Source organism: Equus przewalskii, chromosome 4 (genome assembly GCF_037783145.1).
Source record: "Equus przewalskii isolate Varuska chromosome 4, EquPr2, whole genome shotgun sequence".
NCBI classification, from domain to species: Eukaryota; Metazoa; Chordata; class Mammalia; order Perissodactyla; family Equidae; genus Equus; species Equus przewalskii.
Genome location: NC_091834.1, coordinates 74,232,941 through 74,256,334, shown reverse-complemented (window position 1 = coordinate 74,256,334; position 23,394 = coordinate 74,232,941). Strand labels below are relative to the sequence as shown.

Genomic DNA, 23,394 nt, shown 5'->3' with positions numbered 1-23,394 from the left:
ATGGATTAAAGACCTGAAGGTAAGCCCTGAAACCATAAAACTCCTAGAAGAAAATAGAGGCAGTACACTATTTGACACTGGTTTTAGCAGCATCTTTTCAAACACCATGTCTACTTGGGCAAGGGAAACAAAAGAAAAGTTAACAAATGGGACTACATCAGTCTAAAAAGCTGCTGCAAAGCAAAGGAAACCATGAACAAAATGGAAAGACAACCAACCAACTGGGAGAAAAGAATTGCAAATAATTTATCCAACAAGGGGCTGATTTCCAAAATATATAAAGAACTCATACAACTCAATAAAAAAAAAAATTCCCGATCAAAAAATGGGCAGAGGATATGAACAGACATTTTTCCAAAGACGATATACAGATGGCCAACAGACACGGGAAACAATGTTCAACATCACTAATTATTAGGGAAATGCAAATCAAAACTAAAATGAGATATCACGTTACTGGTCAGAATGGCTATAATTACCAAGACAATAAAAAACAACAAATGTTGGAGAGGATGTGGAGAAAAAGGAACCCTCATCCACTGCTGCTGGGAATGCAAACTGGAGCAGCCACTCTGGAAAACAGTATGGAGATTTCTCAAAAAATTAAAAATAGAACTACCATATGATCCAGCTATCCCACTACTGGGTATTTATCCAGAGAACTTGAAATCAACGATCCAAAGAGACTTATGCACCCCTATGTTCACTGCGGCATTATTCACAATAGCCAAGATGTGGAAGCAACTCAACTGCCCCTCAGTGGATGAATGGATAAAGAAGATGTGGTATATATATATATATAATGGAATACTACTCAGCCATAAAAAAATGACAAAATCATCCCATTTGCAACAACATGGGTGGACCTTGAGGATATGATGTTAAGTGAAATAAGCCAAACAGAGAAAGACAAAAACAGTATGATTTCACTCATATGTGGCAGACAACAAATATATGGATAAAGAGAACAGATTAGTGGTTACCAAAGGGGAGGGGGTTGGGAGGTGGGTGAAAGGGGTAAAGGGGCACATATGTATAGGTGACGGACAAAAATTAGACTCTGGTGGAAAGCCTGATGAAGTCTATTCAGAAACTGATAAATAATAATGTACACCCAAAATTACACAATGTTATAAACCATTATGATCTCAATAAAATTACCGGGGAAAAAAACCAAAATATTTCTTGACCTAAAAATTTAATTGGTCTCAAACATATGACTCCTTCAAGAAGAACACAATTTTGTTAGGCCACAATGAAAAAACTGAAAAGGAATAGTCTCAGACACCCCAGCAATACATACCAATGCTTGCTTCATTAGTCACTATTTTTATCAACACCAATTTCCAACAACAACTCTAAGACTATAAAGCATAAATAATTCATCTTTATTTCCCTGCTGGGAATCTTAAGTCAAAACAAAATATTACTAAGACTGAATACATTTTTGTCCCCCAAATTGCTGTAATCAGACATGAGAAAGCAGAGCTGTGTAACAGCAAGTTGTTCCAAAGACTGATTCTTATAGCAAGCTTCCATAATAAATCATTCTTGAATGTCTAATTCCTTATGGATTACTACGATAATTCCAAAACAGGTTAATTTTTTTGTGTGTTGCAATGATGGTTCAAAACATTACTTATCCCACCCCTAAATAGTTATATTGAAAATTTCAAAAGTATAAAAGAATTATTTACTAATTACTGTCATTCATGAGAGAATATATACTGAGTGGTACCACTATGCTAAAATATACAATACACTTAACATAAAAGCCCTATAGGTTATGCCAAATCACATTTTAATATTTAATTGTATGCATTTTTCCCTGAAAAGAGAAAAAAATCCATCAGTGGATCAAAGATTCAAAAGTAAAGAAGAAAAACATAAAAGTCCTAGAAGAAAATATGGGATGTTTTAATAACTGTTTAATGTTGGAGAAGGGAAGGGCTTTGTGGGCAAGACACAAAACAAAAGCCATAAACAAAAAAAAAATTTATAAATCTGACTATATCAATATTAAAAATATCTCTATGAGAGAAGAATGCCAGAAATCAAGACAAATGACAAACTGGAAAAAATTATTTGTAAAATATACAGCAGAAAAAAGATTAACCTTCTTAATATAAAATAAGCACTTATACATTAATTTAAAAACTAATTTTTATACATATTTAACAATGTTCAACCTCATTCATAATTAAAGAAACACAGTTAAATGAAATTCACTTTCATCCATCAGGTTGACAAAGATTAATAGTAACAATAATTGCAAAAAATTATCGTGCTTCCTATGTACAATCATCCTCATTTTATAAGTAAGAAAACTATGTAATCTTCCTAATATCACAGAGCTGGGAAATGGTAGAATTGTCACTTTTTACGGTCTGTTCAGACACAGTATAGGAGAAAGTGAGGTGAGCAGGTATCTTCTCACACATTATTATAGATGATGTCTTAAGGAAGACTCCTGGGGGAAAATGTCCTATACCCCATGACTATGGCCCCTGAAAGTGCTACATGATTTTCCCTCATGAGACAAACATCTTATCTGTCATTGAAAAATTGAAATGTTGTGTTTCTATGTCCCTCAGTATACCAAATAAGGGAAAAGACAAGATTGGATGTCACATCACCCTTCCTCCCCTCTGTTAGAGTTGCACAGTCATCCCACAAGAACTAGGCTGCAGGAGAGGGCACTCCCACTGCCGTCCCACTCTCATCACTGCCAAAGGAACCACACTGGCTCTCCAACCCACATCATCTGTCTAACTGAAGCCTGGCAATCAGGAAACAATGTGTGGCATTGTATTTAATAGGGAATAAAGAGAGTGACACTTGGTCTCTTAGTGTCTTGCACTTTCCATTTCACTGTGACTAAAAATCAAGGTACAATCTAGCCCAGACAGAGGCTATAAAAACAGTATACTTTGGATGGCTTCTTTGGAGAGTAATTTGGCAATAAGCATCAAAATTTTAAATTCATGAACTATCTATCTACACCACTTTTAGGAATTTAGGCTGCAAATATACTTGTGCACATTCACAAAGACTGTGCCCTAGACTGAATGCCTGTGTCTCCCCCAAAATTCATATGTTGAGTCCCAAACCCTAAGGTGATGGTATTTGAAGGTGGAGCCTTTGGGAGGTGATTAGGTCATGAGGGCAGAGACTTCATGAATGGGATTAGCGTCCTTTTGAAAGAGATTCCAAAGAGTTCCCTTGCCCTTCTGTCATGTGAGAATACAGCAAAAAGATGGCATCTATGAACCAGAAAGTGGGTTCTCCCCAGAACCTGACCGTGCTAGTGCCTTGATCTTGGACTTCCCAGCCTCCAGAACTTCAAGAAATAAATTTCTATTGTTTATAAGCCACCCAGTCTACGGTATTTTGTTATAGCAGCCCAAACAGATTAAGACAATTTATAATAGTCAATCCTGAAAATAACCTAATAGTCCACCAGTAGAGGACTATCTAAATAAATTGTGGTACAGTCATATAAAGGAATACTACAAAGCTGTTTTTTACAAAGAATGCAATCAATCTAAATAATAGTCTCTACATCTTTTTTCAATACTTGGTTAAAAAAGCAATAACTCAAGGAATATAAAAGTATGGATAAAAAAGATCCCATTTGTGTAAAATAAAATTAAGAGAAAATATATACACGCATTTATTATCCAAGAATATTTCTGAAAGGCTACATATGGCCACCCACATTCCTTGGCTCATGGCCCTCTTCCTCTACCTTCAAAGCAAGCAACAGCAGGTTGAGTTCTCACATCGCATCACTCTGACTTCTTCTTCTGCCTCCCTCATCCACATTTAAGAATTCGTGTGATTATACTGGGCCCACCTAGATACTTGAGGATACTCTCTGTATTTTAAAGTCAATTCATTAGTAACCTTAATTCCATCTAATATCTTAATTTCCCATTGCCATTCATGGTAACATATCCACAGGTCCCAGAGATTAGGACATGGACATCTTTGGAGGCCATTATTCTGCCTACCACAGGCATAGGCATGCAGTTTAAGGGAAAAGGAAAAGGACTTTCATATTTTTCTTTAAGGGAAAACATGCTTTGCCGAAATAGCCTACACAACTATTTTAGGAAAATAGGGACATATGTATGCAGACAGAAGGGACATTAACATGTGAGAAAAGTGATCTTTTTAAAAGATGATATATATGGATATAGAGTAATAATGCAATGAGAAACAACACATAAGAAAATGTTTGGAAAAGAAAGGACAATCCAGTTAGCACGAAGCATTAATCAAATTCTGCCAGTAGTAACTGCCTTTTTTTTTTAAGATTTGCACCTGAGCTAACATCTGTTGCCAATCTTTTTCTTCTTCTTCTTCTTCTCCCCAAAGTCCCCCAGTACATAGCTGTATATCGTAGTTGTGGTCCTTCTGATTGTGCTATGTGGGACTCCGCCTCAGCATGGCTTGATGAGGGGTGCCATGTCCGTGCCCAGGATCCGAACCAGTGAAACCCTTGGCTGCGGAAACAGAGCGCGCAAACTTAACCACTCAGCCACCAGGCCGGCCCCAGCAACTGCTTTGCAGACCTTCATTCTTTGCTAATACCAATTCTTTAAAGTATCCGTACCACTATCTCACAGCTCTGGCCAATTTAGTGACTGTAACATGAATCCTTGGCACATAAGCATCTCTAAGCTTCACCGGAGGAGAAAAACAGAACACTCTAGCAACAGCAGAGTTTGCAATGAGTAACCAATCTGCTTGCTCACCTACTAAAATTACATTCATCCTGAGTGTAGAAAAAAATGAATATGCAATAAAAATTCAATCCTGCATTTCAGAATGACACATTTCTAAGCCCTTTAAATGGAAATCAGCTAATACACTTGCATACACCCATCACCCAGACTTTCTTGTTTATGTTCAGAGTCTTTACACCACAACGCAGATATAGTCCTTGAAGTTCCCCAGAGAAATTCTTGAATATTACAGAAAGTATCTTCTACTGAAGGTAATTCTGACTCAATCCAGAGAAAAGGGAAGGAGTGGAGTAAGTAGTGGAGGAAGGAAGAAAGAAGAGAGGCAAAAAAAGGGTGAATAATAAGGTTTGATAGTGTGTGTGTGTACGTACTTCCGTGAACTAAGTTCTATAGAACAAAACCAGAGAAAAATATTCTTCAAGACACTAGATTAATTCAGAGTTTATATTATAGATCTTTTCGACAATTATATTATTGCATAGGCTCTGTTAAATGCAAATATGAAAGTCTAACTACATCAGCAAGTTTTCCTACCAGTGATGGTTTCCCAAAAGGAACTGGCACCTATCATCACTCCACAGTGACAAGTGACACTATGGCAGTCTGGGGTCACTCTTGTTCCTAGATAGACTAACACGAATGTCTCCCAGAAGGCTACTGCAAGAAATTATTTCCCAAAGCATCCACTTACCATTAACTAGACAGCTTAAATGTTGGGAAGTGGTGAGCTAAACTTTATTGTCATATATTGGATTCAACCCTATCTAGAAATAACTTCATGAAATTCAAGATTATGCTATTTGCCATATAATTAAGTCTCATTTGATGCCTCCCTCACACACTCAGAAGCGTAGGCTAGCAGTAAAGTTCCTATAAAACAATTTTAAAAATCTTTAAGTACAAGAGTGTGCTGAACATGTCATGGACAATTTTAATAGTTTCATGAAAACTAAATAAAATATTCCACCCATCTCCAATAGGAACATTTGAAAAGATCACAGCACTCAATTATCTTGATTCTGAAAAAAACTGTCTACTGCTAACTCTGGTAACTTCAACCAATGCAAGAGGTCATGGTCAGAGGCTAGGATCAGCCTTTTTGGATCAGTCTTTTACCATAGGCTTGTCTGTTTTCTACCTCATTCTAATCCATTACATTTAAGTGCCTTTCTCAGTTTAAATGGCATCATAAAATCTTTTCCTCTTCAGTTTGAAATTGGCTCTTCTCAGAAAGCTTTTGTGGTAGGACTGTACATTAAGGGCATAACATAAAAAGGCAATGCTGTGTATCTTCACACAAAATACAAGGTCACGGGACCTTGCTCCCAAATGCCAAATTCTTTTAATCACCAGCATAAAATACCAATGTTTAGGGGGGAGGCTGCCTCACAAAACATGGCACAGGCAATTGCTCTGGCTGCCCATGTGGCTTCCATGGCAGCTGTTCAGGGCAGAGCCGCTCTCTCCTCTTGTATTGCCAGCATTCTTAGAGCCAGAATGTGGGATCCAACCAAGAGCTTTTAAATCTGGATAGAAGGAGGAGGAAATTTACTATGAGGTGACTTGTTGGCTTTTAGGCTGAAGTATTGAACAATGGCATGAAAAAAAAGTCTGACACTGTTGTCACACCTATTCCTACTTGTACGAAAGGATTTTAAACTGAGGATTGGATTGGAAGATTGAAGCAATTGGGATTTTTCCACCAAATTCAGGGCATCTTATTATTATTGGAACCATTGTTTCAAAATACAAAATGGGCAGCCAAACCCAAAAGTGTATGAATGTGATGTATGATTGCCCCAGGGAAAGACATAATTGCCACCTAAATGCTCCTGGCCCCGCTTCCTTTCTCTTTTCAACAGGGTTCTCTGAAAAGGCAGCTTCAATGATCACGTCTCATTTTCACAGTGGCTGAGAAGGAAACTAAGAATATAAAACCTAGCACAGCTGGTACTTAGCCTTATTTCTACTATCAATTTTCAAAAGCAAAAAAATAAATAACAGTCCAGTCAGCTAAACAAGTAAAATACCCAGTATTATCCTATACAGATTCTACTGATTCATGATACGTGTCATACTGTCACTTACTCTAAACATGATGTTTTTTCGGGCCCCACACAAAACAAATGATAAAATAAAATATGCTGCATCATTTGGGCTGACACCCAGCCATTGATAATGCTGACCTGACTGCCGCAGAGGACTGTTCACTACCAGGGAGGTAGCTCGTTGCAAGAAAGGCCAAACAGAAATTTTAGCACTTCAGGAGTAAGGCGTTCTAATAAAACACAGGAAAGTCAAGTCCTAATGTGTGGAATGAGCTTCCCAAACTGTAATAAACAATTCCCAGAGAAATTTCTTAAACAGCAAGTAACTATTTTACTTGTTAGTCTGGGACCTTCCCAAACGCAGTCCGGGTCAGAAAAAGAAAAACCATATCTCAGGCTTTTAAAGTTAATACCCTAAGAAATCTCCAGAATGATTTATGAAATAGGCATGATGCTGTATATTTCTTTGTATGCTTCTCAAGAATTCTCAATCATCTGTTTGTTCACACAAGTTAGCAGAAAATATCTGATTCATAGTAGATCCTGAACTAACAAATTTTTGGATAACTGTCTATTCTACAAAGAATTTACTCAGAAGAAAAACAAAACTAACCCCAATTTTTTGAAGCGACAAATTAGAGCACATTCAATGCCAAAGGAAAGGAGAAATTAACTCCATAAACATGATTCAGTTTTATCTACTTAAAAATGTCATGTAGATAAAATCCTGAAAATATGTGTGAAAAAACTGTTCTTGTCTTGGCAGCAATAGTTAGAATGGAGGTATTTCCTTTATTAAAAATGAAAAAGCCTAAAAAAATAACTTTAAATAATCAAGTTGCTGTAAAGAGAAAGGGTCTGAAAACTATGAAATTGAAAGACAGTTAAAATTTCTACTATATATGCGTGTTTTACTTTAAGCAAATTAGATGTACTGAATAACATTTGAATTTTCAGATGAATTATTTGCTTTTTAAAGTCTACCCCTAAAAAAAAAGAAAAACTAAAAATAGAAAATGTTGCTTTCATTCATTTGAAATATCCTACTGACAAAAGAAATCAATGCACAATTTCAGGAAACAAAGGCGAGGCATACTCTGCATCTCTGAATTATTGTTCCATTCTGTCACGACACACAGCTGGTGTTATGTAGACTCCAACTTCCTCAACAAGAGAACCTGGAAAAGGGCAATTTAACATTAAAAGCAAATGGACTATAATCAGGTGTACAACTGGAGATTACCTAGCAGATGAAGATCCTAGGACTTAGGGATATGGGTATTTTATATCTACAACACCCACCTTTCCAATCCTCTGCATGGAAGCAAATGTAAGCACAGAATGTCTTTGCTTAGTGAAAGCTTGAAGAGAAACTAGGCATGTTGCAACACCACAGTAAAAGTCTTTCCTAACATGCACAAATTCTGGATACAGTAGTAATACTGCTGCCTGTGCCCCCTTACATAGCCAAACAAAAACATCTCTGAAACACGCTAGTATAAAACCTAAAAGAAATAAACCCAAAAGTAAAGTCACAGGTCTTTTATTTCTCTATTATTCCTCCTGCCCATCTCAATTAAGAATCAAGAAGGGTTTATCAAATGCCACTTAATCCATTTAAATGGAAATGAAATAATGCAATGCATGCTGTACCATCTATATTAAAGCATCATAAAGCTTTAGAAAAAAGAATTACAGATATGCACGACTTTAAGAAAACCTAACAAACATATAAACCAGATAAATTAGGGAATGATTACTTGTATTTAAAAAATTCTCCTTAAATATCAAGCTTGACATAAGTTAAAATATAGTAACACTACAAAGGTATGGATTCCATTTACATTTTCATTAATAAAGAGACAGATACTGACATTATTGTGTTTACTTTAAAAGCAAAACACTGAAAGAGACGATTAAGCACATATATTAGGTGAAGTAAGCATAAAACTCGAAACCATTAATGTTTTTGTCTTTAAATAACTCCTAACACATCACAGACTTTCATACAGAGAATTATTAAATGGAGAAATTACTTTTAATATTTAGTTTGGTAGCCACTAAGATGAGTAAACCCAAGTCCGAGGGAAAATGCAATGGAATTAGAAGGATAAAGCAATAACAGAAAAGACTCAAATATAATAATATCTAATAATAATAGGTAACATTCATTGAGCCTTTACTAGGTAATAAGCATTTTATGGTATTTAAAACTCACAACAGCCCCAAGACATAGTTTATACGTATGCCCATTTTACAGAGGAACAAAGTGAGGTGCAAAGAAGTAGGTTAATCTACCCAGGGTCACACAGCTGGTAGAATGAAAATTCCAGCCCAGGAAGTCAGACTCCAGAGCATGCAAGCCAGGAACCATGCACCTTCCATTATAAAGTGCAATGAGTACTCAAAAATGCGGGATGCTTTTTGGCAGAGGCCAGTGATTAAGGGGGCAGAGGGACAAGGGAAGGATAATGTTGGAAAAGGAGAATAACTGTTCTGTGTATAAAAGAGGTGGCTATGATGATGCTCATGTGATGAAGGTTTAAAAAAAAAAAAAAAAAGCGGCTGAGAATCATGTTAGGAGAACCAGGGAAATTCACGGAGTAACTGGTACCTGAGATGAACTTCAAAGAGTGAAAGAGTGGTTGAGGTTTGAATAGCTGGAAATAGGGGTAAGATCCAAACAGAAGGCCTTGCATGAGAAAAGGCACTCAGGAAAAACCAAATAATATACACAGAGTAGTAGTGGAAGTTAAACTGGGAAAGGAAAGTTGGAACCATACCGTGGCTAGCTTTGAACACCAGGGCAAAAAGTTTATATTTAGTTCAAAAGCACTGAAGAGTCACTGAGAGTGTTTTAAACAGGTGTTGGGCACTGAAAAACATGATCAGCAAGGTAGCTGACATAAAAGAATACAAACTGTGTCATTCCATATATATTAAGTCCCAGGCAAAGCTAATCTGAAATTATAAAAATCAGAAAACGATTGCCTAGTGGAGAGGGAAACTGTTTGGAAGGGGCACAAGGGAACTTTCTGAAGCAGTAGGAATGTTCTATATCTTACTTGGGTGGTACTTAGGGAGTCTGTAAAATCGTCCGGACTCACTGAATTGGACACTTAACGTCTGTGCATTTTATTGTATGTTAGTTATATTTCAATTTTTTAAAAAAGGCAAAAAATTCACCTGTAGCATGGACCTAGGCATGGAGGAAGGTGAGCTAGGAAGACAAGTTAAGGGGACCCTTACAGAAACCCAGGAGAACCGTATCGGAAGTGAAGAGACCCTGGATGTAAAGAGAAGGAAGAAGAGGACTGATCATACGTAAATGTGTATGTGCAAAACATTTATACAAAGCAATACCAATGTCAATAAAGTACATATGCATGAATTATAATTTCATTCATCTTGTCCCCTTAGAATGTAAACTGCCAGATGGCAGGGACCAAACTTAATAAGTTTTTCACTTAAAACTATTTTTTCTCACACTTTTTAATTCAGTTGTGTTTGATGCTGCCATTTCTATCCTCGATTATACTCTATTTTATATCAAATATACACATAGTGTGTAGTATTTCTGGTAAAGAAAACTTTAAAAATAATTAAACTATTGATTGCTTATCACGTGCCATTAAGGGCTTGTCACCCTACCTACCTATTCCATTTAAGCATTACAACAATCCCATGAGGTTACTGTTATTTCCACTTTACAGATAAACAAATCGAGGCTGAGAGATAAGACGCCCAAGGCAACATAGTAAAACTAGGCCCCCCTGTCTTTTTGTCTCAAAATTGTGCTATACAATTACACCAAATATAGCTAACAAAGTAGGGCTCCCGGGGACCAGCTCAGAAAAAGGGTGAGAAAATCAGCATAGATGAACTCATAATCCATTAAGTATATTCATCTTCACAGCTTTCAAAAGACTGAATTAGTTACCTGGGGATTCTAACAGGAGTGCTATTTTATAAGCTGCCTAAAACAAGGGTGGGGGATTTGATGTTTGATGCATCTCTGGCTTTATGAAGTTTGAAAATTTTGGAAATTATCAAGACTAATGTCAAATAATTAGAAAAGGTTCTTAAAAATATAAAGTCAATTCAAGTTCAATTTAATTTTTAAAGGTGACAAATGCCATCCTGAATTTATTTTAGAGAAAGGTTGGCTTCAAATCTCTTGAACTCATAAAGATCCATAGATTTATCAGATAAAGGCTGATAATCCAACAGGAATATAGAACTAGTTTCAAAAGAAGGGGGATCCTGGGGCCAGCCTGGTCACGTAGTGGTTAAGTTCATGTGCTCCGCTTCAGTGGCCCAGGGTTCACAGGTTCAGATCCAAAGTGCAGACCTACAAACCCCTTGCTCATCAAGCCATGCTGTGGCAGCATCCCACATACAAAAAATAGAGGAAGATTGGCACAGATGTAAGCTCAGCCACAATCTTCCTCAAGAAAAAAGAGGAAGATTGGCAACAGATGTTAGCTTAGGGCCAATCATCTTCACCAAAAAAAAAAGAAAGAAGGGGGATCTTGTTTCCAAACATAAAAATCCGTAAGTTCAGAACTTTCTAATTAAAGAAATGTAAATATTTAGGCAATAACTGGAGTGAAATTACTTCTACAATGCAAGAACTGGAGTGAAATTACTTCTACAATATAATAAAGTGATTTCCTAAGACATAACAAACGAGAGGAAGAAGTAGTTCTTCCTGTTGAGAGAGCAAATGTTTTAAGGGACATCCAAGTAGCATTTCACAGAACATAATTTTAAGTGTTCTAGGTACAAACCATTCTTTCTATTTGTTAAGACAAACTCCCAAAATACTTCTTCATGCCACATTTGTTTAGTGAAGTCTCATTTTTCAGGCTAAGACTTTTCACAAGTTCAAATAAGTCCTCCAAATTCAAATTAATGAAATTTTACTAATACCACCACTTTTTCATTTTACTATACTTTCCCTAGGAACATATATTCAGTGGGTGAGATAAGTTAGTCTACTCCAGATAAGTATTCCTTTGTCAATGAAAGAAACCCTAACTATTCTTTTAATTTCATAACCCGTTTTACCATTGCTAGGAGAAATTAAAGAAAACCTAAATGAAAAGTTATTAATAGACCACGTTCATGAATTGAAAGACTCAATATTGTTAAAATGTCAACTATCTCCAAATTGCTTCATAGATTAAACACACTCTCAATCAAAATCCCAGCAGACCTTTTTGTAGAAATTGACAAGCAAATTTTAAAATTTCTATGGATAGGAAAGGGCCAAATATAGCCAAAACAATTTTGAAAAAGAACAGACCTGGAGGGCTTACACTACCTGATTTCAAAAGTGATCATAAAGCTATAGCAATCAAGACTACGGTATTGGCCTAAGAATAAACACGCAGACTTCCAGAATAAAATAGAGAGACCAGAAATATAGGGTCAATTGATTTTTTTATAAAGTCAAATCAATGGGGAAAGGATTATCTTTTCAAGAAATGGTGCTCGAAAAACTGAATTTTGGTGAAAAAAAGCAAACATCCACCATTGCTGTACCACACTATATACAAAAATTGACTCAAAATGGATCATAATACACACAGAAGCAAAACACCTGAAACATCTGGAAGGAAATATAGGGAAAAACTGTTTATGACGTTTGGGTAGGCAAAAATTTCTGATATAGGACACAAGAAATTGAAAAACTAGACTTCATCAAAATTAAAAACTTATTAAGAAAATGAAAACCTACAGACTGTAAGAAAATATTGTCAATACATTTATCTAACAAAGCACTTGTATCAAAATATATAAAGAACTCTCAAAATTCAATAATAAGACAAACCACCCAATTTTTAAAACGGGTACAGTATTTGAACAGACACTTCATCAATGAAGATACACCAATAGCCAATAAGCACATGAAAAGATGTTCAACATTTTTAAGAATGAGGGAAATAGAAATTAAAATCACAGTATACCACTACACACCCACTAAATTAGCTAAAATTAAAAAGACTGACAATGCCAAGTGTTGACAAGGCTATGAAGCAGTTGAACTCCCATACATTGCTGGTGGGAATGTAAAAAAGTATAACCATTTTGGAAAATAGCTTGGCAGTTTTTCAACAATTACATTTCTAGGTCTTTACCCAAAAGAAATGAAAACGTATGTCTACAAAGAGAACCATACATGAGTAATTATAGCAGCTTTATTCATAAGAACCAAAAACAGGAAATAATTCAGTATCAATGGGCAAATGGCTGAGCCAATTATGTTATTTCTACTACTCAGTAATAAAAAGAAATGAACTACCAATAGCTTCAACAACACGGCTGAAAGCATTATGCTAGATGAAAGAAGTCACACACAAAAGTAGTAGACATTGCATGATCCCATTTATATGAAATTCCAGAGATGGAGACTGACTGCACAGCAGCATAAGGGAATTTTTTGAGGCGATGGAAATGCTCTATATCTTGATTGTAATGATAATGATGGTTACATATACATATACATTTGCCAAAATTCATCAAATGGATTTTAAATGGATACATTTTATCTTACATAAATTGTTCTTCAACAAAATTATTTAAAGAAAAAATGGTTTCCCCTGTCATATTCTGCATATTATAGAATGTCAATTCCAATGAGAACCATTTCTTTTTTATTCATGGGCACTGGTGTCAAAAATAATCTCATCTGCATTGCCTTCTCCACTGAATGAGAAACATACAGTATTACTATTATTACCCTCTCTGTTGTCCCTCTCTCACTGCCTCACCTCCCAAATCCAGTTGAACTTTAAATTACTTGAAAGCTTTTTGCTCTCTTATCTCTTATCATAAGCTACTCCTCTGCATTCAATAAATATTTGTGAAATTTAATCAAACAGAAGGTCTCCATATCCTCACTTTTGTCAACTAGTATTATTCTGAGAATAGACTAGAATTGAAGCCTTTAAATGTCCTAGGGTTTTATTTTTTTCTTTCACTCATTTTTAACAAAACCTTTTATCAAACAAAATATTATACAAGAGCCCACTATGTAAAACAGACATAAATTTGTAATTTCAAATTTACAACATTTAATTAAAGTTAACCAATGAGAACATAAATTCATCTATCAGTAGTACCCAACATATCAAAATTAGTGACTTTTAATATGTGAATGTATCTATTGTTCTTTGTTTCAGTTTTTTAGTAATTAAAAATGAAATTCAAATCAAATATTAAGAGCAGGGGTCAGCAAACTGAGGCCCATGGGCCAAAGCATGCCCACCACTTGGTTTTCTACGGCCCTTGATCTAAGAATGTTTTTTTTACACTTTTAAATAGTTGGAAAAAAACAAAAGAAGAAGATTTTTTTGATATATGAAAATTACATGAAATTCAAATTTCTGTGTCCATAAATAAAGTTTTGTTGGAACAAAGTCACACTCATTTGTCTATGGCTGCTTTTGTGCTACAATGATAGAGTCGAGCAGTTGCAAAAAAGACTGTATGGTCCACCAGTCTAAATAGTCACTATTTGGCTCCTTATAGAAAAAGTGTGCAAACCCCTGATTTAGAGAATCACAGCAGCACCTCTGGGGAACTAACTTCGTGGAGTAGAGTTTGGAAATTACTTGTAGCAAACTGTTTTTTCCAAAGATGGCCACTACAGTATTTCCCATCCTACTTGCTCTTCTGCACTGTGACTTTGCCACTCTCTCACCCAGAGAAGAAGTCTAATTCCCCGCCCTTCGAATCTGGGTCAATCTTAGTGACTTGCTTGGCCAATATAACATAACAGAAGTGACTTCTGAGACTCCCAAGATTAGGTCATAAGAAACCTTGCAGGTTCCTCCTCAGTCTTCTGGAATGAATGCTCCATCATAGGACGCTTCCTCTGAGAACTTAGCACCATGCTGTGAGAAGCTTGAATCTCATGGAGAAGCCAAATACAGGTATTCCTGCCTACAACCCTAACCAAGCCTCAAGTCAATAACCAGCCTCAACTGATATCTATGTGGGAGAACTATCCTGGACCTCCAGCTCAGGAGATCCTTTAGATGACTGCAGCCCCAACAGACATCTGACTGCAACCGCAGTAGAGACCCCATATGAGAACTACATATGAGTCCAGTCAACCCAGAGAACTGTGAAGTATAATAATAAATGCTTAAGCCACTATGTTTGGGGGTGGTTTGTTATATAGCAATAGATAACTGGAACACCATTATACTAAAACAACTCTAGGAAAGTTTCAGTGAAGAAACTCCAGACTTGAGTCAAGCCCATGCTTGGACTAGTCATACATATCTCCTGGCCAAACTCTACCAAAGCCTCCAGCTAACCCTAGGTGTTCTAGAAGTAGCCAGGGATGAAGGAAGTGGTAAATAATACTCTAATGGAGTCACTGTGATCTCCTAATCTATATGCATTTCAATCAGGCTCACTACTCCCCAAAATATGCCAATAAGCTTGAATCTTAACAGTCTGAAACTCTCACAAAAACATGAAAAATAATTTTTCCAATTCCTAAAATTAACTCAGGATTGGTAAAGAAACAATTCTCAGTTTTCATGCTATAAATAAACTTGTGCTTATAATACCTCATTATTTTTACTTAATAATCTTAAAAACTGTAAGTGAATTTAGATGAGATGTCATCAAGTTATAAATACAAAGCAAAGTATGGCAGTTTACCTCTAACATATTTGGACTTAGTAACGAAATCTTCTGTTTGTGGCACCTGCTTCCTGCTCCAAAGGGTGACAGGTAAGAGCTGTCCACTGACACATGTTTCTGATATGTGCCAGTTATGTGTGATAAACCCTTCAGACTAGAAAATTTAATTAAACTCAATATTAACCCCTATAAAGCTCACACATTGTATTTTCAATGATATTACCTTAAGCCACAGAAGATTCAAACATTAAAGAGTGAGTGCTTAGTATATATTAGCTACGCTGCTACATTCTCAGGATACGTCTTCAATTGGTGTAAATTGCATTCAGAAGAGACCAGAGGTGGCTCTGAATCATTAACCCATTGACACTACTGAGAACCATAATGTGACAGAGAATGGTGTATCTGTTATATCTAGAGGGATATTACTGGAATTCTTAAGATTCCTAATTTTTTTAATTCAGTAATTAATTGCAAGTTTACTTAAATATTTATTTATGTGACTATTATTCACACTAATGTGGAAAACACTTGCACAGATAAAGTGCTTTAAGTGTAAAACATTCCCACCTTTAGAGGCTTAAGCCAATTCTACAAGAGTACTGTGACCAATGAGTGATGCCTACCAAAGGAGTGACTAGAAGTGAGAAACACACTGGGCATTTGCCATCTCAACCAGTTTCACGCAGTCTCCTCCCTTCAGATCTCTTATTGGGTCCCTTCAAAGATCCCCATGATGGAACTTCCACCCAGTCTTCGGAAGTGACATGTCCCTTTCTTTAACCAATCTTTCCTACTGCTGGAGTCTACTCTCCACAGATGACCCTTGATAAGCTTCACCCTGGGGCAGATGTCCTGGCCCAAAAAGACAGATTCTCCTAACACCCACAGTTTATTGTATAAGCCACACTTTGAGCTAGAAGAGCTTAGATGGTAGATGGCCAAAGCGTGGCAGAACATAGTAGAGCCATAACTTGAATCCAGGCAATTGAGCACCAGTCTCTGCACTTAGTCACTACATCTAGTATGTGGTTGCTACCAATTCTACAACATGTGTTAAACTGTTTCTTCTTCTTTCAGTTCATCCATTACTAATACAAGCAAAGTCTCTATAGAGAAAATCTTACAATTTACTATTCTAGCACAGCAAATGTGACTACAAGACTTTTAAATAATTCAAAACTTGCATATTTTCTAATTAAAAACACATTTATAAGCATGTTAATGAAGGCTTTATACTTACTAGGGAAAAAATGGTAGGATATCAGCACTATTCAAAAAACAATTTAAAAAATAACCATACAAGGGCTGGCCCTGTGGCCGAGTGGTTGGGTTCGTGTGCTCCACTCAGGCGGCACAGGGTTTTACACACTCAGATCCTGGGTGCGGACCTAGCACCGCTCATCAAGCCATGCTGAGGTGACGTCCCACATGCCACAACTAGAAGGACCCACAACTAACATATACAACTACGTACTTGGGGGCTTTAGAGAAGAGAAGGAAAAATAAAAAATAAAAAAATAAAATCTTTTAAAAATCACCATACAATTCATATTCTTGAGTTTCATATGGTCTCATATTGAAAGTTTCATGGTATTTGAACATAACTTAATGCAATGACTATTATTAATGTTAAAAATACACATTAGCAGTGAGTTTTCCAACTCAGAATCCATAACAACAATGAATCCTATTCACATCCTGTGTAACTCCATGGGGATACTATGGGGAAAGTTTCCATATATGGCAATTTTTCTCCATAGACTCCCCACAGTTTATACAGGATATGAATCTGGTCCATTGTGACAATGAAAACAACAGATCACTGAAAACTCATGTGTAATTTCTGCTGAACAAACTACAGACTAACAATTAGGGAAACCAGTACTCAACTGAAAATAAGTAATCTGAGAATTTAAAAATAACCACTGAGTATTTTTATTCCATTTCTGTACTAGCAGAATAAGTATATAAATATCCAGAAGAAAAAAAATTCCTATCTTATTTATTTTAAAATATTCTCTTGATACTAAAAAGTACGATGTCAACTATTAACAGGTAAGAAACCCAAAAGGAAATTTCACATCAGAACTTATGTTGTCAGAAGGAAAGAAAAGATGATACGGTAAGACAAGTCAAAAATGTTATATGAGCTTTAGCTTCCCAGGCTCCTGTATGACCATGTCTCAATGTAAATCTCTGTAACCTATAATTATTTTTCCTTATTTATGACGTTAGTAGTCTGTGGTGTTCTTCTTATCTAAAGTCATGTAATAATATTTTTCTTTTACATTCAATGCTTGAGTGCAGACTTAGAGGTAAGTTTTTGTATGTCTACTTAGCTATTTGCATTTTTGCTTTAAGTAAGATGAAAGCATTTAAAATCCAGTACAACTAATTACTAACAGCCAGATTAAAGTTGTAGAAAAGGAAAATGGCTGTTCCTAAATTACCTAGTTTCAAGACAAAACTAATAAGAGGGGAAACAAAAGATTGTACTAAAACATCAAACACTCTAACAGCAAAAACATCAGTCTGATACAATTATTTAATAAGAATTAGAGGTTATAATGAAAAATGGTCCAGCTGTGAATAGCCGTCTTTGAATGACCACAGTTACTATTAACATCTCAACTGATTCAGAAAAATTACACCAAAACAATAGACCCAAATTTCATCTCACGTTTGAGTGGTTGTCAAGAATGACCATGAAATGCACATAAAAAGGGAGTGTGACTCATTTGTTTCTCTATCAAAAAGATGCTTGTTTAATTATACAGTTCTTGGTGACCTAATACAGCTGGAGTATATTCATTTGACTATTTTCCACAGAATGGCTCAAAATTTGAGATAATTACATTGTTCTTAGAAACACAGTACCACACTCACTATAAAAATTGAGAAGCTGTCAGTTCCAATTTAATGCATTCATCAGTAATGAAAATAAAAGGCAACAGCTGAACTTTTGATACCCATCAAAGATAAATCACAGAGGCCATCACATGTACTGCAAATCCTTTCCAGCACCTAGCTACCTACCCAAGGTGATGTGGCATCCAGAGAACAGCAGGGAAGACTTGTGGGTCAGCCGAACCAGAGCTAAAGAAAACTGACACCCTGACACACGTGTCCACCGTTTCCTCATCACCACTAAGTTCACTAAATATACATCTTTGTTGGGATTATGGTGATTTATTTTTCCCTTTCACAGATGAACTAGATGCTCTTTTTAATTTATTATGACAATAACAAAATTTGCAAAGGAGGGATTAAATGACACTGTGTGTCCCAGGGGAATGTTATTTCTCAAAAGGTAAGTTGTTGCTCTCTTCACTGGACTAATAAAGCAGGTGCTTTGGAAGACACTTTAATGTTAGACCAGGGCACAATTCCCACTACAGCACATCTTAAACAGTACCCTTGAGACCTGACAAAGTTAAACATGGGAAGGGAGAAAGGAGGAGGACTGAGCTGGATAAATGCTAATTCAATAATGTTCATCATACTTTAAGTATTTACTCTTTAGAGAATAACCGGCTTTATTAGGAAGGATGTAATCAAATGGCAGCAGTACAAAACCAGTTTTCCTTACTTCACAAAAAAAGATGAAATTTTTCTGTTCCTTTATAAAATTTTAAGAGAAAACTAAATTTTTAAAATTTTTGTAGAATTCAACTTATCGATTATAAAATATCATTAAATCAAATTAACTACTCAAAATATGAATTTTAACAATGACTTCCCTCAACAAAACTTTACTGATAGTACTTTCTTCTTAAACCTAAATTATTCTGACCACAGAAACTGAATTGCATTTCCTCAAAACAGATAAAGAGTAGATATACAACTCCCATTTTTAGACATGGGAAATTTCAGTAAAGGAAAAGCTCAGTGAAATATATCAAGATGGTAACAGAGTTACAGAAGCTAGACTTCCTGCTTTTTAATGATTAATCTACACACAACACAGAAACCTTCCATTTCAAAATGGGCCCAAAATAGATTGTGGCCAATCTACACAACTATGGGAGATTCAGATCCACTAAGTCAGAAAGAAATGAGACTTGCACATTGGAGATATTCACTAAACAATATCAGGAGACATTCATTAAACAATATCAAAATATATTCACTAAAACGATGTCAGACAGAACATCTATTAATTCTGTTGCCATAACTATGTAAGTCTTTACTTTGACGAACAAGGGTCTACTCTTTCAGGTAAATTTTTTGTCACTTTTAAGGCTCTTTGTGCGTGTGGCGGGGGGGGGGTGCTTTTTGGTATTTAAATCAAGCAATACTACTTCAGTGAGACAGAACATGTTATAATGCGATACACAGGTTACTGCAAATTCCTGACCTTAAAGGTCTGAAACATAAAGCCACCTTAATCAATCCAGTATTTAAAAATGAACACAATGACATTTCCTTCTCTTATAGGCAGAGAGCAAAGACGAGAGGAAGAAAATTTAAAAGAGCCATTTACATGTGACTCTATGGCAACAGAAGTCAGAATAATGATTATCTTTTGATGAGGAAAAGTAGTATCAACTGGGATGGGTCATCACAAGGAAACTTTCTGGAGTAACAGAAATGTTCTGTATCTTAATCTAGGTGGTAGTTATATGGGTGTAAACATAAGCAAAGATTCACTGACTTGCACACTTTGACTTATGCATTTTATTGTAATGTAAACCATACCTCGATTTAAAAAATCAAAGCATCCAATAAGAGTAAGGAACTGCAACCAGAAATCAAGGATAAGCATCACGAAATCAGAATATGTTAGAAAAAAAATTGATCTTTTTAGGATCTCCCACAGCATTGTACACAAGGCAGATAGTTAAACAATTATTTAAGAATGTAGTAAGAATATCCTAGGTGGTTTGGAAGATCCCTTCTGAACTAATTAGAACTTCAAATGTGACTATTTTTCTGAATATTCTAAATACAGATAGTTTCAGCCTATAAAACAGCCTCCAAAAGGTGGAAATTGAAGGCCTAGAAAGTTATGCCTCAAAACACAAAGAAACTACACTTGTCTTAACTCTAAGCACAGATTTAAGGCATCTACTTATCTAAAGAACATGTAATGATCACTGACAGTACAAACCTATCTATGGGCTTCTAGTGATAAACAAGAAACAAAACTTAATAGTCAGTAAAGTCAAAAAAGCGCCAAAAACCCACATGATGATTTTCTGTCTTCTGAATGGTATTCTGTCTGTTCAGTAATCTGGTAGCTACGGAAACCAAAAGCAACCAGCAGTTTTCAAACATACCACATAGCACATGGATGATATTATCAAAAGATCAGGTTTGATGATCAAGAAAGCTGTGTCTACTTGGCAAACCTAGCCAGACAATGTTTGAGTCCCTAGTCCAAGAATTCAAAGACTCGCATGCTGAGTTGCAACTTCCATTTTCAGCCAAAGTGCTAAGACTAATTTTTCTTTTGTAGATAAATATTTCTGTCCATACCTAGGTTCCTCCATAAAACAAATTCCATGACTGAAATGAAACAGTAAGGTCTTTGCCACTTAATAACCTGTTTCTATTTCTTGGGGGACAATAATTCCAAATGTAACATTAAGTGAATTCAAAATATATTTTTAAATTACTAGAAAATAATATTGTTACATGCTGAATGGGACATTACATCTCATTGTTGTTCTATCTTGACTTGATTAGCCAGTGTGGTAATCTCAGAAAAGGGAAGCTTCTGTGTGAAACAACAAAAATAATCAACCCTTTAAAAAAGCCAATCAAGAAACAAAGAACTGAGGATTATTAGCTCTCCTGGAATACCGCTATTCTGGAATAATCATCTGCTGTGCATAAATAGTCACACTGATCACCTGAGATGAGAAAGAAAAGGTCAAATTAAAAATTCATAAGAAATGTGTTTCCTAAATTCCTGCCCTAATCTCCTTCTCCCCAAAAAGATAGTGTCTTGCCAATTTCTAATGTTCTAGGCCAGCAGGTTGAGTCTCTTTAGAAATTCCTAACTGTCACCTTTGCTTGTGGATAATGAAAATATATTCTGCAGAGCCTGTACAACTGCATTGACAAGTTACATTATTCTACATCCAACATTAAATAATCCTCAAATTACTTAGGCTGGTAATCATTTTTCAAATACCAATTTTAGCTGTCTACAAGTGCCATCCAGCCCAGCCCATTGTGCAGGGCCTGCTCTGCACCAAAGCAATTTCATTGTATAAGTTTTAAGATAGATATGATGCTGCTGGACTGTAATGCTAGCCAGCATATCAAAATTGAAGCCATTGTGTAAAAAGAAGAAAAATTCATCTTTAAAAATAAAGCTTATTTCTTATTTAAAGAAGAAATTCATATATCCTACATACAACGTCCACTCCTATGTTTCTGTAAAAATATGGAGGAAGAGGGTCTAATGATACCTTTTTCTCCTTTTAAATAAAAAAATTTAAAGCTCTTCTTTCCTTTCAATAAACACTATCATCTGAGATCCTCCCAGTATCTATTTTAGGGTTTAAGGACCATTACAGAACCCACAACAATAGATCAGTGACAGACTCGATCCTATCAATTAACACATTCTAGGGAGGCTGCCTGGATTCCTGTCTTCCTTCCTCCCTCTTGGAGGCCTGGTTTTGACCACATTGACATCCCTGGCCTTAAGGATGAATAACCCAGTTAAGGGGGAGTCCCTTCCCTGAGACCAATTCCTTTGTAATTAGAGCCAAAATACAAAGGCTGTTAATGACCTAAGGCAAAGTGATATGAACTCCAAGCCAATGAAACCATGACAGCAAGCAGATTTCTAAATAGCAAAGAAGTGGAGTCCATTTACTTACATGAAGATTCAGTGCCAAACATGGCTGGCTCCAGAGGCTGCTTTTAAAGAATTAGAAGAAAGAAAAAGAAAAAAAAGGAAGAAAGGAAAATCAAGGAGAGAGTACGCGTGAGAGTGAAGAGAGGAGCCGCTACACAACAGGGGTCATGAGGACAGACAATGCAGTCCAAGCTGCGTCCAGCTGCCAGATTCTCCTCTTACAAGCTTCAGTGCTCTCCCGTGTGACTGAAAAGCAAGGTCTCCTACAGCACCAAAAACCGAAGAGCTGCTTTTGAAAATCCAACAGGGAAAGGCAGGCCGAGGTGAGACTTCTGGGATGCAGTGAGGCAGAAGTAGGTAGGAGCAGGAGCAGGACTGGGAGCAGCAGCAACAGCGGATACTGCAATCCCCAGCCCTGTTGGAGCAGTAAGACAATAGCAGGGCTTATGCATACACTGATGACGTCAGAGACACTGCACAGACCGACTGCGCTGCTTGAGCCAGAGGCTCCAGGGGCTTCGGGGGAGCAAGCGATTCAAAGGGGAATTCCTTTGTCACAAAACGCACAAGACCAAGAGCCACATATATATTCAACCTCCTGATGAGATCTCCATCCTGTGAAACCAGGCACTAAAAGAGACCTCCAAGAAATTTAAATATTGGCTTTATAGCAACTAACCACAAAGATATCATGCAGATCAGGCTTCTTAGTTTTATGCAGTCAGTAGAACTTTCCAAGGGAATTAAGGATATCGGAAATGAAAAAAATAACCTACCTTTAAAAATAACTACAGAACTCATTTTTTCTCTAGGTTTATGGTAGACTCACAGATCTAGAATGTACAATCAATCACAAAAGTGTGAAAATATGTATACTATTACACACACATTCTGGATGTATAAATACACACACAAATGTAACAGTAAAAGAATATGAGTGCTTAGAACACTGCTTGGCACACAGCGGGCACTCAAATGTTAGCAATTACATTATTAGTTATTTTGCAACTACTATTCAAATGTGAAAAACACTAATCTAGGAATATATTTACGTACATATACTTCTTCTATCCTATTCCTTTGCCTTATTTTTCTTCATTTTGCCTTATAGAAT

The 23,394-nt window shown here is 36.2% G+C and overlaps 1 protein-coding gene across 19 annotated transcripts in view; it reads right to left on the bottom strand.

The window, feature by feature from the left end:
• Nucleotides 1-23,394, bottom strand: part of ST7 (suppression of tumorigenicity 7) — a 257,760-nt gene that overhangs the window by 172,609 nt on the left and 61,757 nt on the right. For 3 of the 19 annotated variants that reach the window (XM_070616375.1, XM_070616365.1, XM_070616373.1), the window contains exon 1: nucleotides 22,303-22,737. The exons of 13 other annotated variants lie outside the window; for them this stretch is intronic. In XM_070616375.1, the coding sequence (XP_070472476.1) occupies nucleotides 22,303-22,324 (22 nt within the window). In that variant the 5' untranslated portion in view covers nucleotides 22,325-22,737. Of the gene's footprint in view, nucleotides 1-22,302; nucleotides 22,753-23,394 lie in introns of those variants that run through there. 3 more of the 19 variants (XM_070616367.1, XM_070616385.1, XM_070616383.1) reach the window with 3 other exon arrangements.